The sequence below is a fragment of the Nelumbo lutea genome, chromosome 3 (genome assembly GCF_056320005.1).
Source record: "Nelumbo lutea isolate HS-2025 chromosome 3, American lotus-T2T, whole genome shotgun sequence".
Taxonomy (NCBI): Eukaryota; Viridiplantae; Streptophyta; class Magnoliopsida; order Proteales; family Nelumbonaceae; genus Nelumbo; species Nelumbo lutea.
The window spans coordinates 44,943,667-44,962,273 of record NC_142686.1 but is presented as its reverse complement, the minus strand read 5'-3'; the positions used below and the strand labels follow the sequence as shown (position 1 = coordinate 44,962,273).

General features: G+C 38.2%; 2 protein-coding genes across 2 annotated transcripts; one reads left to right on the top strand and one right to left on the bottom strand.

Moving 5' to 3' along the window:
• Positions 1-511: 511 nt before the first annotated feature.
• On the top strand, positions 512-8,209 carry LOC148864637 (cuscuta receptor 1-like). The gene is made up of 2 exons (XM_088975742.1): positions 512-1,410; positions 3,731-8,209. The coding sequence occupies exons 1-2, from the start codon at positions 1,071-1,073 to the stop codon at positions 4,342-4,344; spliced, it is 954 nt and encodes a 317-aa protein (XP_088831868.1). The 5' UTR covers positions 512-1,070; the 3' UTR covers positions 4,345-8,209.
• A 2,382-nt stretch (positions 8,210-10,591) lies between these two features.
• On the bottom strand, positions 10,592-12,966 carry LOC148864636 (large ribosomal subunit protein eL13y-like). The gene is made up of 5 exons (XM_088977521.1): positions 12,883-12,966; positions 11,842-11,957; positions 11,566-11,699; positions 11,175-11,333; positions 10,592-11,049 (listed from the first exon to the last, which is right to left on the bottom strand). Exons 2-5 carry the CDS (start codon positions 11,948-11,950, stop codon positions 10,828-10,830), a joined length of 624 nt encoding a protein of 207 aa, XP_088833647.1. The 5' UTR covers positions 11,951-11,957; positions 12,883-12,966; the 3' UTR covers positions 10,592-10,827.
• Positions 12,967-18,607: the final 5,641 nt, after the last annotated feature.

Genomic DNA, 18,607 nt, shown 5'->3' with positions numbered 1-18,607 from the left:
AAGGCAGACCCATCTGGGTAGTTCATGGAGTCTTTAATTTGTAGCAGAGCTGTTCTTTCTTCCTCCCTACATCCTTGACAGCAGTTGAAACAATAATAGCTTAGAGAAACAAGCAGAAGAAGCAACAAAAGCGTGTCTGCATACAGAAATCTCATGGTTGAGATATGATGATGAACGCCCGAGTTTGCTGCTTAGCCTCCACAACAATGACTTTTTGTATGCACTACAGATGCTCGATGAATTGATGTTAAGGTGGGACCATAAAATACATGTAGATTTTTTACCTTTTTCTTCCTTTCCCGATCTTTTTGGTGTTAACCCAAAGGCTACGCCAACGGCATAAGATAGCAAATGTATTTCGGAAGAATTATTATATTAGAGACGGGATGGGCTCTGTGGGGATCTCATCTCAACTCCAACTTTAGTTTGGGTGGTGAAACAGAAGCCGAACATGCCAACGGCATAAGATACCACAGTCTACTTTCATAGAATTCCCCAATTGATATTACTAGTACAGTAGTACTACCTTGCCCTAAGTCTATTTGTGGCTTTACGTGAGGAAGGGGGCATTTCACGAATACAGATGTTAACGGGAAACTACCTCTCAGTCGTGACGTTCTTCACCATAAATTGCATCGTCGGTAACAGCATGAAAGAACGTAGATTACACGGTCGTTGACGAAATGTCGAGGCCATGGAGCCAGAGAGATTTGCTGTGTTGTGTCACGTCGGGAACATTTTATCGAGATATTCTCAATACACGGTAGGTTCTGCTCCTCGTAAAGCGCTCCTTCACTGACCTTAATGAGTACAGAAAAGACTTGGATTATCACTGAGAACGAGTTGATTTGTTGATGAGGTGAGGTCATCAGATCCATTGGATTATCTCCTCAGCCAGTCTTGACTTAGATGGTCTAGACTCTAGAGGTAGGCACCTCAGTAGTCTTTAAGATGAGGAAACTCTGGTCGTAACACTACTGATGAATAGTGATGATCATAGTAAAGAAAAGATCCATTAATTGCTTTGGTGTTTTGGTGTTTCAACTTTCAACAAGAGAAAGACCTCAAACATGGAGACGTTCCGTGTCTACCTTGCTCTTCTTTTGGTTGTGAATACTGTTAGTTTTTGTTGCTTCCTCTGTGGGTGCAAAGGATGTCTGGATGAAGAGAGGAGAGCTCTCCGGCAGATCGGAGACTCTACGGATCATAAGCTTGATCGTTTCCTATCTAGCACGTATGATGATGATTGTTGCCTTGTCTACTTCTCATGTGACTGGAGTTTTCTTGGATTTTACCATGGAAGAAGAGATGCAACCTTGGTTCCCCAACATGACTCTATTCTCACAGTTCAAGGAATGGAGGAACCAAGTCTGCGAGGCAATCACATTGGCCGATTGATTAGCCCTGAAGGTATCTCTCTCTCTATCCATTTTCCTAAATAATAATTAATTAGGGAAAAATACAGATTCGCACTATATAGTATAAATTATAAACATAAATTTGATAATAATATTTTATAATTTTTCTACTTTATTGAATTATATTAATTATTGGCTTATTGCCCTTAAGCTGGCGCTTTGTACGAAAGAATTTGTACATCGATCACACTGACAATTTTACACTGGACTTAGAATTCTAGTTCTTAGGCATGGATTAGGCCCATATTTTCTGATTTTCTTGTTTCTGGTTTGAGCATGACTTTGGTCCATAATATTTTTCGGAGAAGTAGGGATACATCCGATGCAGAATTCTGAATTCCAGCCCCTCCACTACTATCCCTCTCCCCCCCATAAACCACATTCTACTTGTAAATTTGGCATCAATTCATCATGGTCAGAATGCATTCCCCCTGTACTATGGGGTTATAAAATTCTGATTTGGGCTGATTGATCATTCTTCCAATATTTTTAGGGTTCAGCCTAGGTTGACCTTAAACTGGGCCCATCCCTCGCTACTTGCTCCCCAGTAAAAAGTAGAGTGGGAATAATATCAAAAGTTTGATGAGGGAAGCACAAAAGATTGGCTGATGATGTTTGGTTTATAAGAATGGCAACGAGCAGATTCGGGGCAGGGACCATATTCCCCATCACTGAACCCTAATTTCCACTAGGAATAAAAATGGCCCTCTATCCCTAATCTCCAACGGAGATGGGTTCTTTGCCAAGGACCCGAATCCCAAAGTTTTTAAATTAAAAATATTTTAGAAAATAAATTTATTCAAAATAAGTATTTTTTTTAAATATAAAAGTATTTCTAAATATATTTTGAGATATATAATATAAATAATATCAACAATATGGTAAATAATATTATATGTGTTTATTTAATATATAATATATTATTATATATCATCAGGGTCGGAAAGGGCAGGAGATTCACTCTCCACCCTCATACCTGTTCATGTCCCTAATCAGGTATCACTATCAATCCCCATTCCCACCCCAATTAAGATTAACCGAACTATAGGCCTATTTTCCAAACCAAACTAATAATACCAGTAATTTAAACAAAATTGTACCGAAGCCGATTGGTTCACTAGTTCATCGGTTTGATTAACCGTTGATTCATTTCATTAGCTTTTAAGTTTTTATTTTTATAATATGTATTATAAATAAATATAAATATATAATAAAAAACTAAAAATACATGTAAAATATTGTATTATAAATTATAAATGATATATTATACATTATAAGTGCATATTTATATATATATATATATAATATATACATAAATATATAATATATACATATAAATATATGTATATCGGTTAGTGTGATTAACCGTCGGTTTTTTATATTAGTAAACTGAAACTCAACCAGTACCTTTGGTTTTTCGAAAATACTAAACCAATTAATTCTATTGACCAAAATTTTCAGTTTGATATCGTCGGTTCAATTCAGTTTTTCATGATCACCCCTAACCAAGGCAATCTCCATCCTCAACCCATCAGGTTAACGAAGTCAGGTACCCAGCGGGGATGCATGGGGAAAATTGCCATCTAATCAGATTTGTCATTTATCTTGAATTGTTGTGCCTGGCTTGTTCCGAAAATTTCTAGGTTTGGGCATAAATATTTGAGTCAGTGGGCCTGCATCCCGGCTTAGGCTAGGAAATATATTATTTCCCAGTCTGTGGGCCTGGCCAAACCCAGGCGGCTCTAAATACCCTTTACTGCCTTGTAAAAACCTGGCTGGTGATCATCCCTATCGCTACCTTAACTAGATCCCAAGTCCAAATAATATCTGTGAATCTGAATCTAGCTAGGCAAAGCTTATATCAGTTAGATACTCTACAACCCTGGGTTAATGAAAGGTCAATGTTTTGGTTTCTAAGTCCATCGGATATATATGATATAAACATGGAGTTAGATCATTATCTCTACTAATCTTTACAATTTATAACTTCTAACTATGAAACGCAAATTACAATATAGAAAGAAAACTATTTATCAACTGGTAACACAGTTAGCCAGTAAGCTATTTGTAATGCCATGAAAACTATTTATCAACAGGTAACACAGTTAAGCTAATGAGCTATTTGTGTTGCCATGTAAAATTGTTAAGTCGGACAAGTAAATACTAAACGGGATCTAAGATGAGTGAATCCAAAACTCCTTTGGATTGATAGTAAAGCCCAGAAGAGAAATGGTCTGAAGCATCTGCATCAGCTCTCTATTTAATGTTCTGATGTATAATGACAGTTATTATCTTTTGTAATTTGTTTGCAGCACTGTGTCAACTTCAGAACTTAAAGCATTTGGATCTTTCATCTAACTTAATCGAGAATGATTTACCTCCATGTTGGGGCAACATGTCATCTCTTAGGATTCTGGACTTATCCAAAAACCAATTTCAGGGAAACATACACTTCATATTCAGAAACCAATCTACGATTAAGTACATTGATCTTTCATATAATCAGTTCCAAGGTCTAGTTCCATTGTCCATCTTTGCCAATTTCTCACAGCTCAATCATCTTGACCTCTCATACAATTACCAATTACATGTCGATACTGAGTCTCCAAATTGGACCCCATCTTTCCAACTTCAACATCTACATTTGGCAGCCTGTGATCTCAATAATCACAGTGGTCACCAGTTTCCCAGCTTCCTCCCAACCCAACATGTATTCCACTCCTTAGATTTATCTCATAACTCACTTCCAGGGATCATTCCCCCTTGGCTGATGTATAATGTGTTATGGTCACACCAATCGGCAGCGCACTACGGTGCAGTCATAGGTAGCAGCACGCACAGCTGGCCGCACAACAGCAGGCACCGCCTGGCAGCGCCACACAGCAGCATGCACCACCGACAGCTGGCAGCACACACCGCCTGGTAGCACGCAGCACGCACCGCCCAGCAGTGCACAGCACGCACCGCCTGGCAGCGCGCAGCACGCACCGCCTGGTAGCACACAGCATGCACCGCACGGCAACAGCACTAGGCAGCAGCACACACAGCACGGCAGCAGCATCGCAAGACGTGCGCACCGCCCGGTAGCAACAGTAGGGCAGGGCCCACATGATAGCTCATCAGGCTAGGCCCACACTTATCTTACCACATCAGCTCCGCCCGCCAATTCACCGCCAGCTTACCTTATCCCTTATCTTATCTTATCCTTATCTTACTTTATCTTCTTAAGTAAGAGTTGTGAGTTTTAGTTTGAGTAGGTAATTAGGAGTCTTAGTTTGAGTTGGATTACCCTAGCCTAGCCGAATCCAACAAGGAATTCCCTTCTGTAATCTCCTATTTAAGGAACTACGAGTTGAAATAAAGTATTCAGTTTTCTAGTCAAGAAAAGAGTGAGGAGAGTTGGGTGACAAATCACCCATTCATTTTCTACAATAGGGTCTGCACGTAAGGGAAGGCACAAGGGGAAGCAGGACTTTCTCACCGTGGACCGACCCATGACGAGATCCTACGCGCGGGCCCATAACATTTGGTATCAGAGCCAAACGTCACGGGCGATATGGAGCAGTTATCATTCAAGGTCAACGAATTGGAACATAGGCTAGCAGAAACCAGCATGGAGGTTCGTGAAGTCAGGGAAGATGTCTGGGAGATGCGACGCCTGCTGGAAGCATTCCTCTCCAATAAAGAAGGGAGTTATGAGGGAATCGCCAACACAAACAGTCGCCATCCAAACTGGGCAGAGGCATCCAGCGAACAGTAGATCGCTGCCCCTATAGTCGTAGTTATTCCCAAGGATCAGCGCACGGAGGATGAAATTGTAAGGTCTCCTCCTTTGGCTGGGACAATGTCACGAACATTATATTGGTACTTGCAAAATGCGCTCCTTGGTTGAAGACAAGTGGGCTTGGTGATGTTGTTGGGGCTTTACCGAAGGCTTTGGCTCAGCGTGGACATAGAGTTATGGTTGTGGCACCATGGCATGGTAACCATGCAGAAGCCCAAGAAACAGGAGTGCGCAAGAGATATAAGGTGGATGGGTAGGATATGGAGGATATTTTAAGACACATGGTTCTCTTCGGTAAGGCTGCTCTTGAGGTTCCCTTCTATAAGTATACCCGGTGCGTTCCTGTGATCCACAACATAGCACACCGGGGCCATGGTCCAGTATGCGACTTTTGTTATGTGGATCTTCCACAAAACTACTTCAAACTATATGACCCAAGAGGTGGGGAACACTTCAATGTCCTTGGGGTTGGCCTGAGTGCAGCAGATCGTGTAGTCACTGTAAGCCATGGTTACGCCTGGGAACTGGAAACTAAAGAAGGGGGCTGGGGTCTGCATCAAATAATCCAGCTTTATGCACTAAGCTACGGGGCAGTCCCTGTTGTTCATGCTGTTGGTGGACTGAGAGATAGTGTGCAGTCGTTTGATCCATTGGCAGAGTTCCAAGCCCCGTATCCGGAATTCGAGCTTGAGGACAAGCTCGTTGTCCAGGAGGGGTGTAATGTTATGGTCACACCAACCGGCAGCGCACTGCGGCGCAGTCATAAGCAGCAGCACGAACAGCTGGCCGCACAACAGTAGGCACCACCTGGCAGCGCCGCACAGCAGCACGCACCGTCGATAGTGCGCAGCACGCACTGCCTGGCAGCACGCAGCGCGCAGCACGCACCGCCCGGCAGCATGCAACACGCACCGCACGGCAGTAGCACACACCTCACGGCAGCAGCACGCACCGCACGGCAACAGCACCGCGAGACGCGCGCACCGCCCGGCAGCATTAGTAGGGCGGGACCCACATGACAGCTCATCAGGCTAGGCCCACACTTATCTTACCACATCAGCTCTGCCCGCCAACTCACCGCCAGCTTACCTTATCCCTTATCCCTTATCTTATCTTATCCTTATCTTACTTTATCTTCTTAAGTAAGAGTTGTGAGTTTTAGTTTGAGTTGGTAATTAGGAGTTTTAGTTTGAGTTGGATTACCCTAGCCTAGCCGAATCCAACAAGGAATTCCCTTCTGTAATCTCCTATTTAAGGAGCTACGAGTTGAAATAAAGTATTCAGTTTTCTAGTCAAGAAAAGAGTGAGGAGACTTCGGGTGGTCTCTTGGACAAATCACCCATTAGGAGAGTTCGGGTGGTCTCTTGGACAAATCACCCATTTGTTTTCTACAATAGGGTCTACACGCAAGGGAAGGCGCAAGGGAAAGCAGGGCTTTCTCACTGTGGACCGACCCGTGACGAAATCCTACGTGCGGGTCCATAACATAATGGTACTTCAATGTTGAGATTAAGGAACAACATGTTGAGTGGTTCATTACTTCCAGCCTACCAGAATACATCTCGGCTCATTGAACTTGATATTTCCTGCAATCATTTTACAGAGCCTCTTCCTTCCAACATTAGCAAATTCTTCCTAATTTATACGGGCTTAACATGTCAACAAATGGTCTTCATGATAGCATTCCATCATCCTTGGGTAAGATTTCCAATTTAGAGCATTTAGATCTGTCTAACATTCAACTGACAGGAAGCATACCAGATGGATTGACCACAAATTCTTCACTGTGGTACTTGAATTTATCCAATAACAGCTTGCAAGGTGACATGCTTCCAGGAGCTTGTAATATGCCACAGCTCATATGGTTACTACTTTAGGACAATGGCTTCACTGGGAGTATACTATCATGCCTGTTGGATAGCCCGTTCTTGATAACCTTAAATGTTAAAAATAATCACCTATCAGGCACAATTTCAGGTGAATTACCAGTCCATCTAGACATGGGAGCACTTCTTTTGGGTGGAAACCAGTTTGAAGGTTCTATTCCAGAGATCTTGTGTCGAATGAGAAGAATGCAATTCTTGGATCTCTCTGGAAATGGGTTTTCAGGGAGCATTCCATCTTGCCTCAACAACAACCCCTTCTGGAAGAACAAGTTTCAAAATTATATCTCTTGGGTCCCAATTGATTTCACAATAAAAGGCAATTCATACTCTTTCCAGGGAATTCCCCTCACCTTAATGACTGGTATTGATTTGTCTTCAAATAAATTGACTGGCAGTATTCCAAATAATCTCGGATATCTGTCTTAGCTTCGCTCCTTGAATTTGTCAAATAATTTTCTCCTAGGCCAAATCCCGAAATCCTTTCAAAATTTATCAAGCTTGGAAAGCTTAGATCTCTCCCATAACAACTTGACTGGAGAAATTCCAGTTGAATTAACAAGAATGGAATCGATTTCTATTTTTCGTGTTGCCTTCAATAATCTGTCCGGCAAGATCCCATTTGACCCGACAAGGGTAAGCAGTAGTTACACCGGCAATCCATTTCTTTGCGGAGAGCCGTTGAAAAGAAAGTGCCGAGAACAAGAACCAGAAAGAGATGACCATGACCATGACAACAACGATATTGGGAGTAAAGAAGATAAAGAAGGAAAAGGACGTAGAATCAATACAGACAGTCCTCTCTTCTTCTATTCGTGCATGGCTTTGTCCTATGTATTGGGATTTTGGGGTGTTGTTGGGCCTCTCCTCTACAATAAGAATTATCGCAGAAAATACTACAGATCCGTAGATGTATGCATTGAATTCTGTTTGGACAAGCTAGTACCATTCCAATGCTTGAAGTGCTGGTACCACTACTAATGCAAATCTCTGTCTGTATTGAAAGACCATTCAAAGGTCAATCTCTGTCTGTAGGAATAATAATGCAACTATCTGTCTCTATTGTAAGACCTAGTACTACTCTCCAGTTATAAATATAGATATCAAGCATTCATACATTCTAACTCTTGTTATTTCCTGTTGTTTTGCAACATTTTTTATGCCTTCATTGTATATTTCGTCCATGAGTAGGCTTAATTAAGTAGATCAATGAGTCATCTTCGAAAACGGATGAAGGCTTTTAACCATCTTTAAAGTCTGAAGACTCTAAACATGTCCTCAGATGGTCTCCTACCTGTAACAATTTGCTGCGGAAAAGCTTTCAAAATAAATGAGTACCTGAATTAGTTAAGGTATGAATGACATCTAATCATAAGTGTGGGCAAAAAGGTATTTACAAATGAAGACCTAATTAGCTAAGGTGTCATGTGCAGAGGCTCCCAAAACAGCCAAAGTGATCTCGTGGCAGTAATCCCTTGTAGTCCCCCGATGAAATATGGAGAGGCAAGCATGCAAATAAATTCATAACATCAAATCGAACATTTTTTTGTTTACATTGTGTGCTCATGTTTCATAAGTGAGGACTGTTGGAAACCTGGACCGTAAGGGTAAAATCTATGAAATAAAAAATTATTTTTTACAATAATTAAACAACAATTATATACATAATTTTCATATCATAATTGATTCAAATATTCATCGGATGGAATCAAGGTGCATTTAAGGGTCCATTTGGTTCACTGTCAGAATCGGAATCAGAATAGTCTATTCCCATAGTCTGTTTGGTTTAAACAGGAATGAGAATGAGAATTGGAACCAGCAGGAATAGGGTTTCATTCCCAAGGGAGGGGCAGGGAATGGCCATTCCAGCAGGAATGGAAATGGGATTCCAATTCCGCCTAATCAAACAGTTGGAATTGGAATAACCCATTCCGATTCCGATTCCAGACCCCTATTCCCACGAACCAAACAGGGCCAAAATTCAATTCTATAAATTAGGGGGTGTTCTACAACACTCAATTGTTTTTCTTATTGCCAATTCCAAAAATTTATCAAAACTATCTAGTTTAAAAGTAGATTGTTTCTCAAAACAAAAACACAAAAAACATGTTCTTGGTTGAGTGTATTTTTTTTTTCAAAGCAGAAACCAAAAATGGGTTCTTGTATTTTTGGTTTCAAAAACATGTTTTCATCTTGTTATTTAATATCATATTCCATGAACCATTTAGGGGTGTTCAAGAACATGATTGGTTTTGTTTATGAAAACAAAAGCAACTGCCACATAGACAAAAATCATATAATTTTGCTGATGTGGTAGTTTTTGTTTTCAAAAAAAAAAAGTTGCCAAACACCCCCTTAATTTCTATATTAAAAAAAAAAAATTATTTTTGTTTTAAAAACCATTGTTTGGATGATTCCAAAAACATGTATTGTCTCTTGAAACAAAACCAGTATGTTTTTCTTCAAAAACAAAAACAGAATTCAAGAATGACTTGGGTTTTTTTTTTTTTTTGTGTGTGTGCCGATGTGGTGATTCCTAAACAATGCCTCCTTAATTGATAGAAATTTGTTATCCAAATTCAGTCACTATTACATTTAAATTACCCAAGTTCGATTTCATTGCATAAATGATCAAATACAAAATCAAAAAATCAAATGCAGTTTACAACACTTCTCAGCAATTAGAAGGTTCGGCAGTCTCCATCATCCAATCCAAATTCAAAATCTAACTCAAGATTGCAACGATCCTTTAATCTCTAAAACCCTGCTGAGCCTATATACCAAAGGAACCTAGTTCAAAGTATCAACATGTTTTATAGTAAAAGCATTTAAAACATAAGATACGGTTCCGTTTGGAAAGCGTACAGATACAAATATGTACAGTATTAATACATACAAAATAAGAAGAGGCTTTGCACTCTACATATTTCTATTTGTACTCCTTCCAAACTGAGCATAAGGGTTTTTGAACCACATTCAGTTTAAGATTGTTATCATTGAGAGAATTTCTAAAATTTAAAGCCATAGTAACAGCCTAGGGTGTTATAACATGTAACCACGCTCACTTCTTTATATGTCTTTTTAATTAAAAGTATATTTAACCCACTCAGCAGTCAGCACATAACCTTCTTTTGAAGGGGATTCGTATTTGTCTCAGTTAACACGAATTTAATTACTCAGAGAGGGCAGAAGCCTCAGCAGGGTTAGATTACATAGCCCAACTACTGCAAATTGCTTGATGATCCTTCCAGAATAGAAACCAAAGGCCATTTATGCGATCTCCACTAGCTAGAAAATGGGCATAAGAATTTGTAGTTCTATCATATTGATCCAAACCACTTGATCAAAACGCTTCTATATCCTCCCATATTTACACTCCCCTGCATTTACATCAGTGCAAAATTCAACCGAACTCAGCCATAAGAATGTACTTTGCATTGCGAACCCAAACCCCTGAGCCACCTCAATTGTAGGAGCAAGGTTCTAAAACACTAACAAAACAAACGTCAAAACAAAAGCACTAGGAATTAAACTAGATAAATCATGAGACAGCCTCCCCCAATCTGGGTAGAAGTTCATTTTCATTGGGCATGACCGCATGAGAACCAAAACCAGGCTAAAAAATAAAATTGATTGTGCTAACGAAAATTAACTTTTCACCTAATCCCACACAAATTAGAACTCTATATTGAGAGATTTTCTTTTCAAAACACAATCCACAAAAAAATGACATGCCACAATTCTACTTCTTGTCTTCCTTCTCTGCCTCTGCAGCTTTCTTCATCCTTGCACCAACCTGGCGCTGGTTCATCCGCTCAACACGAAGCTTGGCATAGGCATTAAATGATTTCATTTCATCTGTAACCTTCACCAAATCAATAGACGGTTTCTCACGTTCAATGGGCATGTAAGGACCTTGGACCTGAGTAGCAGTTGCTAATTCCTCAGCACCAGAATCGCCAGCCTGCAACAAAGGTCGATTTAACAAATAAATGGTTGGTGGAAGGAAAGGTTAGTTGAAGGCTAACAATCCCTACTACAGGCTACAGCACAGTTTCTTGAAATGTAGTTACTACAAGTTACTTTTACCTTAAGCTTGCGGGCACGCCTTGGGAACACAATCAATTTAGCCTTGTAAGTCTTCAGCCTCTGAACATTAGCTTGGAGACTCTCCAGGGAACGGTTCTTGCGGCGGTGATCAACTGCAATGCCAATTGTTGAGGCAAGTTTCTTTGGAATACCAGCTGCCTAGAAAAGCCACAAGAATATACAAAAAGGATTCAGAAAACAGAAAGAGAATCGAGGAGAAAAATAACAATCCTGAAGAGGCAACAGTCAACACGACATACACAAACATCTTAACTGCAGCAGCAAAGGATTCTAATATTTCTCAGTTGCCCTAGTATGTCCAAGACTTATAAATGATGGAACTATTCAGCACTTAGTGCTAATGCAACCAATAATAATATTCAATACTCACCTTCAGCTCCTCAAGAGAAAATCCCCTGCCAGCTCTAACCTTCATATTGTACTTCAGGGTTTGTCCATGAACAATTGGACGAAGTGGTCCAGCTGTAGGGCGAGGGAAAATCTTCACAGCCTTCTTCTGCCTAGCTGAAAAGTTTGTCATAGGCCATCCATGTGAACAACCAACCATAGCATGGTAACTAAAGCATCAACAGGTACAGAAAAAACATCATAGTAGCTAAGAGATATAAACATAAGAGAGAAACATTAGTTGGATACAACATCTTACCAATTCGTCTTCTTGTCTTGCGGGCAGGTTGGTTGAACCATGTTTTAACATAGTTCTGCCAATGCTTTCTGAAGTGAGAATTAGGCACAACATTATTATGCTTAGCCATGACTTACCTGAAAAATAGCAGAAAGAGTGAAACTCTATTACCAGTATCAAATCCCCGTATTGCTTTTCCATAAATAACTTACTGAATCAAGCACTGGACAAGAGATCCTCACAGCATATAAGACAAAGGGAGTTATATCTTTTTTTCTATCTTGGCCAAGGTAAGGGAGTTGGACGGAACCAAATACACGCATATAGAAGAGAAATTGCAACATTCCTAGGCTACCATCGTTACTAGCATTAGGCTACCATCGTTACTACCACCGTTACTACCATCGCTACTAGCATTTGGTTGTATTGGGCAACTAGATTTCATCTCCATATATCCAAAGAGAGATGAGTAAATAGCGGGGAAAATTTTAGGTTGGGGAACTATTCATCAAGAAATGCGAAAGGAAAAACCCATCAACAGTGCAAATTTTTCCCGACATGTGAAAGTTCTAAACGATTTCATGCAGCTATAAACAAAATAAAAGATTCTATACCTTCATTTCACATTTAAGATAATTTCGTCTAAAAAGCCCAACTACAATGAACAAATTCACTTCCCATCTGTAATCCTCAGAGCAAACGAAAACTATAGCAATTGCATAATCATTTTAAATCCAAATAATAGAACATATAGCTCATGAACCAAGTACTTTCACAGATTGTACAATCCTCCAGGCACGCCATTAATCGGAAGACAGCACGAAAATTCATGGAGAAACATACTAATGTAAAAAATCACATACAATGAATGAAATCCAAGAAGTACAATCAAGTGTTGATTTTCAAGATTTCAAGTATGGATACAGGAATATAAGATTTCCCTACAACTAAAATACATCTGAGAAGAGAAGAGAAGAGAAGAGAAAAGAAGAGAAACAAAGAGAGATCAGCTAGGAGAAATAGACAGCTGATGATTTAAGCCGGAAATAAGAGAAATCTCACCTGTAAGGCTGTGAGTGTTTCCGGAACGCCGCCTGTGTTTGGAGAGATCACTTGCCCCTCTCTACCTCGCTCCTTCTCTCGTCCACTTGCAAAAACTCTTGGTTGTAAAGAAATATAAACTTAACCCTTAAACCCTAATTTTGACGGCTGCGATTTCACTCCAGCTAAATAGATGCACGATCCAGGGTAGACGGACTTGGGATGACTTACGTCTAGCCCAATGGCCCAAGTTGGTAGTAAAGCCCAAGAAGCCAAGACCAACTTGAACCGGGGAAATATGGAATAAAACTGCAAAGGAAAAAAAAAAAAAAAGCACTAAATTACATGGAGTAGAATATATATGTAATTTGCTTGTGTCCTACTTGTATGGTGGTATATGTATAACTTCTTGTTTTGGTAAAATATACACGTACATCTTCATGTATACAGGTACGTATAGTGGTGTCAATGGCCCAGTATTGGGTTGGACCCGTCTGAATCAAAATCAATTTAGATGGATTGGATGGACAAGTAAGACCATGGTTTTTGAACCGTCATTGATTCAGACGATTGGACCGTTCGGCCCAGGAACCATCTAGGAAATTGGTTCCGTTTTACTCCAAACCTAGTCCTTAGCCAAAAACCGTTAAATCAGTCAACGATCCGTTGATTCAGGCAGTCAAACCATCGACCCATTTAATGGTTTTTAGTCATTTTTATTTTATTTCTTTTTTATTTTTGTTGTTAAAACGGGCCGTCCATCAGTTGAACTGTCGACCCAAAAACCGGTAATCAGAACAATTTCATTTTTAGGTCATTTTTAAAACCATGAATAAGACATTGAGTTGAACTAGTCCAAACCATATGATCCAAAGTATTTATTAGAATGGATTGAACCTGGTCCATCCATAATGGATTTATATTGGATTGGGTTGGACTGAACCAATATCTGGATAATTAATAGAAGATAAAGAATACATGTATCAATAGATTAGGGTTGGGTTGGAACCAATTGAACAAATTGGATGGTACAGACATTTAATTGAATTGGTCCAAAATTTGGTCCAATTGACACCCCTACCTAGTACCTACGTATATAACATAGTGTATAGGTGATTTCCAATGGGTTTAAAATCTTTGAGTTTTCCTCCATATTGCTGGGATTTGGAATCTCTACCTTCCATTTCATGGAGTTGCATCAAAGCAAAGTCCAATGGACCGGTTTTGGATAGGACCCTATCCAAATCAAAATCAATTTGGACGGACTGGATGGACCAGTAAGACATATTGAATTGGACTAGTCTGACTTAATGCTCCAAAGTATTTATTGGATTAGATTGGACCTGGTCTCCATCCATAATGAATTTATATTGGATTGGGTTGGATTGAGGGAATATATGGTCTTCTGATAGAAGGTAAGAATATAGGCTTCAATGGACCAGGTTTGGATCAGAATTATTTTAAAAACAAAATTTAATAGATTGGACAGTTTGGACATTGAACTGGACTAGCCCAAAATGGTCCAAAATATTCATTGGATTGGAATGGACCTGGTCCATTTGTAATGGACTCACATTGGACTGGATCAAATTGGACCAAACCCAATCCATTTGACACCCCTATGTGTTGGATTTGTGCCTGCCTTGCTTGGCATAAGCCTCATTGTTGTCCAATTGGGTCCAATTCTTTCATTAAACGGATAAAATATATGATTTTATATTAACTTGATAAAATTAGTAAAATTGATTGGTGAGAATAAATACTAACACCCAACGTTCAAAGTATATATACATATGTATGTATGTATGCATGCATATATGTATGTATGTATAAAATTTATCACATCACACATCAAAGCCTTAACCTCAAATAGTTGAGATTAGCGACTTTATAATAGTACTAGTAGGCTCGTGCAATGCACAGAATTGGACTTAAAACTTGTTGTTCTGGGGAGCTATACAACTCGGGGGTAGAGATGGCAATTTTCTCCATCCCCACCAAGTACCCAACCTCCCTAATCAGTTTGGGATGGGATGGAGATTGCCTTAGCAAGGATAGGGTGGGGATGGAATTAAAAGGAATACCTGATTGGGGACAGGGAGTGAAGCCCACACCCTGCCCCAACTAATCAGTTTGGGATGGGATGGAGATTGCCTTAGCAAGGATAGGGTGGGGATGGAATTAAAAGGAATACCTGATTGGGGACAGGGAGTGAAGCCCACACACCCTGCCCCAACTCCGATTATATATATTAAATATATGTATATATATTATATTAAATATATAATATTATATATAATATTTTGTATATTATATATATCAAAATATATTTAAAATATTATTTACATTCTAATTTTTTATTTTAAATAAATACCTTTCTAAAAACAAACTTTTAATTAAAAAATTCAAGTATTCAGGTCCCCGATGGGAAAACCCTCTTTGTTGAGGACTGGGGATGAAAGCTAAAATTTTTTACAGGGATTAATTTAAAACTCGTTGTCGGGATGGGCTTGCCCCAAACCTGCCCATTGCCATTCGTACCTTGGGGGTCATCCCCTTAACCTATAACACCCCCAAACCCATAGATATAGTTCCATTAATTATGGCAACTATACTTATGGAAATTATTAAAATTTCCAATTATTTATTTGAAAGTTTGAAAGTTTTATGATTTAAGTTTCACTAAACTAACAAAGTCACTAATTATTGTTAAAAATTTATAGTAAATATCAAAATTACTGGAAATAGAAAAAAATAAATTTATATTTATTGAAATTAATTTTCCACTAAAAAAATACTGAAATTTTATAATATCATTAAATATTAATAAATTGACCAAAATTACTGAAAATGTCAATAACTACTTATTGCTAAAACTGATCATTTTTAATTATTAAATTTGTATCTATTAATATTTTAATTAATTATTAACATTTTAGTAATTATTTATTTTAATAATTAATTTTCAAAAAATTTTGAAATTAAATTACCAAAACCAGTAATTCTTAGCAAGTAATTCTTAGTAATTAAAATTTTCAATTTATCAAAGTTACGAAAATTATAGTTTAGGTGGTGATATTTACTAAATAATATTCAATAATATCAATAATTATTGAAAATATAAAAAATATTTCACAAATTAATTTACCCACGTTTTAGGTTTTTAGATGGTTTATAATATAGATTAAGAGGTGTTTTAGGAGGAATTTTAGATGGGAGAGATTATTTAGGAGAAATTTTCGGAGGAGGTTGAGCGTATTGGTAACATGAAAGATAGAGTTGGAGTGAAACTCTAAGTGAAGAAGAGAGGGCTGCCACGTGGGAATATAGATTAAAAGGTGTTTTAGGAGGAATTTTAGGTATAAGAGATAGTCTAGGAGAAATTTTAGGAGGGGATTGGTTAAGTGATTGAAAACATGAGAGAGTGATTTGGAGTGACACTCTAGTGTAGAAGAGAGGGCTATCATGTGGCTGCATGGAAGGCCTGGGAGCCTAAGAAGGGGTAAGGGAGAAAAGAGAGAGGTTTAAGGAGAGAAGAGAGAAAGGGGAATAGGAGAAGGAGATGGCCGCTGACGTGGGACCTAATCGCCTTATAATATAGTATAGATATAGATAGATATAATCACACGATTAAGTTTCTCTTGTTCTCCTTTGAGAAAACCTTAGTTTGGTGTAGTACTTTCATTTTTTAAAGCCTACTGTTTTACTAATTGGAATGATTTTTACACGTACTTAGAACTAGCTACTTGAAACTCGTAGGTACAATTTGGAAATGATATCTTAGCTAGTCAAAAGCATAACTAGTACATGGTTCTAAAAATGTATGGTATGGTTTTAGAACCATACCAATATTTTTTAGAAAATGACTTTTTTTTTTTTTGCAGCAACAATACCAAAAAGAGTGTTATATTCATGTTTAATTTTTTGAAGCATGATATGTGAGGCTCATGTGTAGGATTGTCAATGTATTGGATTTTGGTGTAATCCAATCCAATGAATACTTTGAACCGGTCCAATTCAAAGTCAGGACTGTCCAATCTATTCAAATTGGTTCCAACCAAACCTGGTCCATTGCCACATGTATTCTTATCTTCTATAATGGACCAGATATTGGTTCAATCTGACCCCATCTAATATAAATCCATTAACCGGGTCCAATCAGTCCAATAAATATTTTGGACCATTAAATCTGGACTGATCCAATTCAATTATCTTATTGGTTCATCCAATCTATTCAAATTGATTTTGATTCAGACGAGGTCCTGGTCCATTGACATCCGTAGCTACTTTTGTGCAAATGAGTCTTTCACTATCTACACTTTTCTGGTATACATATTAGTATATTGCCAAGAGATTAAAGGGTGGGGGCAAAGTAAAGTGCATGGAAGGTGAACTGACATTACCACCTCAAGAAGAACAGGTATTGTTTTTTAAACTCTAGCTTTCTAGGGAAGCAGATCTTTTCATTTGCTCTGCTTTTATACGTAGGGCTTCTCCCAAACCTAATCTAAATTCTATGTACATTTGCTCTATTTTTACCTGCAGTTGGTTTTCCTCTCGAGTACTTCTCTTCAATATGAGAGGCGTATGTATAATATGTTTCACATATCAAAAAGGGTGGTCGAAGGCCAACTTGCTGTTGTGATTTACAGCAGCAAAATCAAGAGGAACCAAGATGGCTTTGGGTCCATTATAATATTGATGATAATAGGTTTTTTTTTTAAGTTAAGGGTTGGTTTATTTTACAGGCTAAAGGTTGATGAAAAATCAGTAACATTTGGGAACGTTAGGTGTTTTGAAGTTAGTTATATATTTGTCTGAAAAATAGAAGATATAATTTTAGGGCTAATTTTCTTCATAATTTAGTTTTTTTTTTTTTTAAATTCAATAATTAACTTATGAATCCAATATAGTTTCAACACAAAAGTTCAAATTATTTCAAAGTACTATTCCCAATAATTATTATGTTGATTTTTTAATAGATTTAAATTAATTAATCTATATCTATTCTTCATTTGTATACATACTATCATGAATTTTTACATAATCCCATGAGACTTACAGAGAGAGGAGCACTGTATTTTACGAATTAAAAATAAATAAATAAAACGCCCAATACCGTAAAGATGCATGGTTTCATTAGTTTGTAATATACAACTAATAGAATTTCTTTGGAATGTTGGTCTGGTTAAACTGCAAACTTGAACTAGACACACATTTTGCGACCAGTTCAGTTGCATATATTGCTTTGTAACTATGATTTACGCAAATTTTATACTCAATACAAAATTAGCTTTTTTTGTCTCATCTGCACTAAGTGTAAAGTAGCTTCTAAAAAATTGGTACAAAATTTACACCATTTTCCACTAACCTTAACTCTCTCTCCCTCCTTAGAAAGTGAGCAGGGGGGTTAATGGGGATGGACTTAAGAAAACCATTGCGGACATCTCTTAGTAGAATGAATCAGTACTCATTAAAGACAACTACAAGGAATAAGCAGAAACCGGATTCAGTCGGTGCAAATTCCATTCGAACAATCATTATGGCCTTGCATTAGGAATATTGCCCCCAGTGCAGAGATATTCCCAATGCAAGGCTGTAAAAACTGTTTAAACATTGAAAAGCCTTTAAGTACATCAGTATGTGTCTCCCCTAGAATTGCAGCCCAACATATGTCACCATATCAACAGCTTAAAGACTTAACGCTGTAACAGCCTAGAGAATATTCTATATTGCCTAACGTGCT

What these genes read in the sequence shown, in the direction of transcription:
- LOC148864637 (XM_088975742.1), top strand. Translation starts at nt 1,071, where the DNA reads ATGGAGACGTTCCGTGTCTACCTTGCTCTTCTTTTGGTTGTGAATACT. An exon ending in CCGATTGATTAGCCCTGAAG is followed by an intron (nt 1,411 to 3,730) that starts GTATCTCTCTCT and finishes ATTTGTTTGCAG; the next exon opens with CACTGTGTCAACTTCAGAAC.
- LOC148864636 (XM_088977521.1), bottom strand. Translation starts at nt 11,950, where the DNA reads ATGGCTAAGCATAATAATGTTGTGCCTAATTCTCACTTCAGAAAGCAT. An exon ending in CAAGACAAGAAGACGAATTG is followed by an intron (nt 11,700 to 11,841) that starts GTAAGATGTTGT and finishes CAAACTTTTCAG; the next exon opens with CTAGGCAGAAGAAGGCTGTG. An exon ending in GGCGTGCCCGCAAGCTTAAG is followed by an intron (nt 11,050 to 11,174) that starts GTAAAAGTAACT and finishes CCTTTGTTGCAG; the next exon opens with GCTGGCGATTCTGGTGCTGA.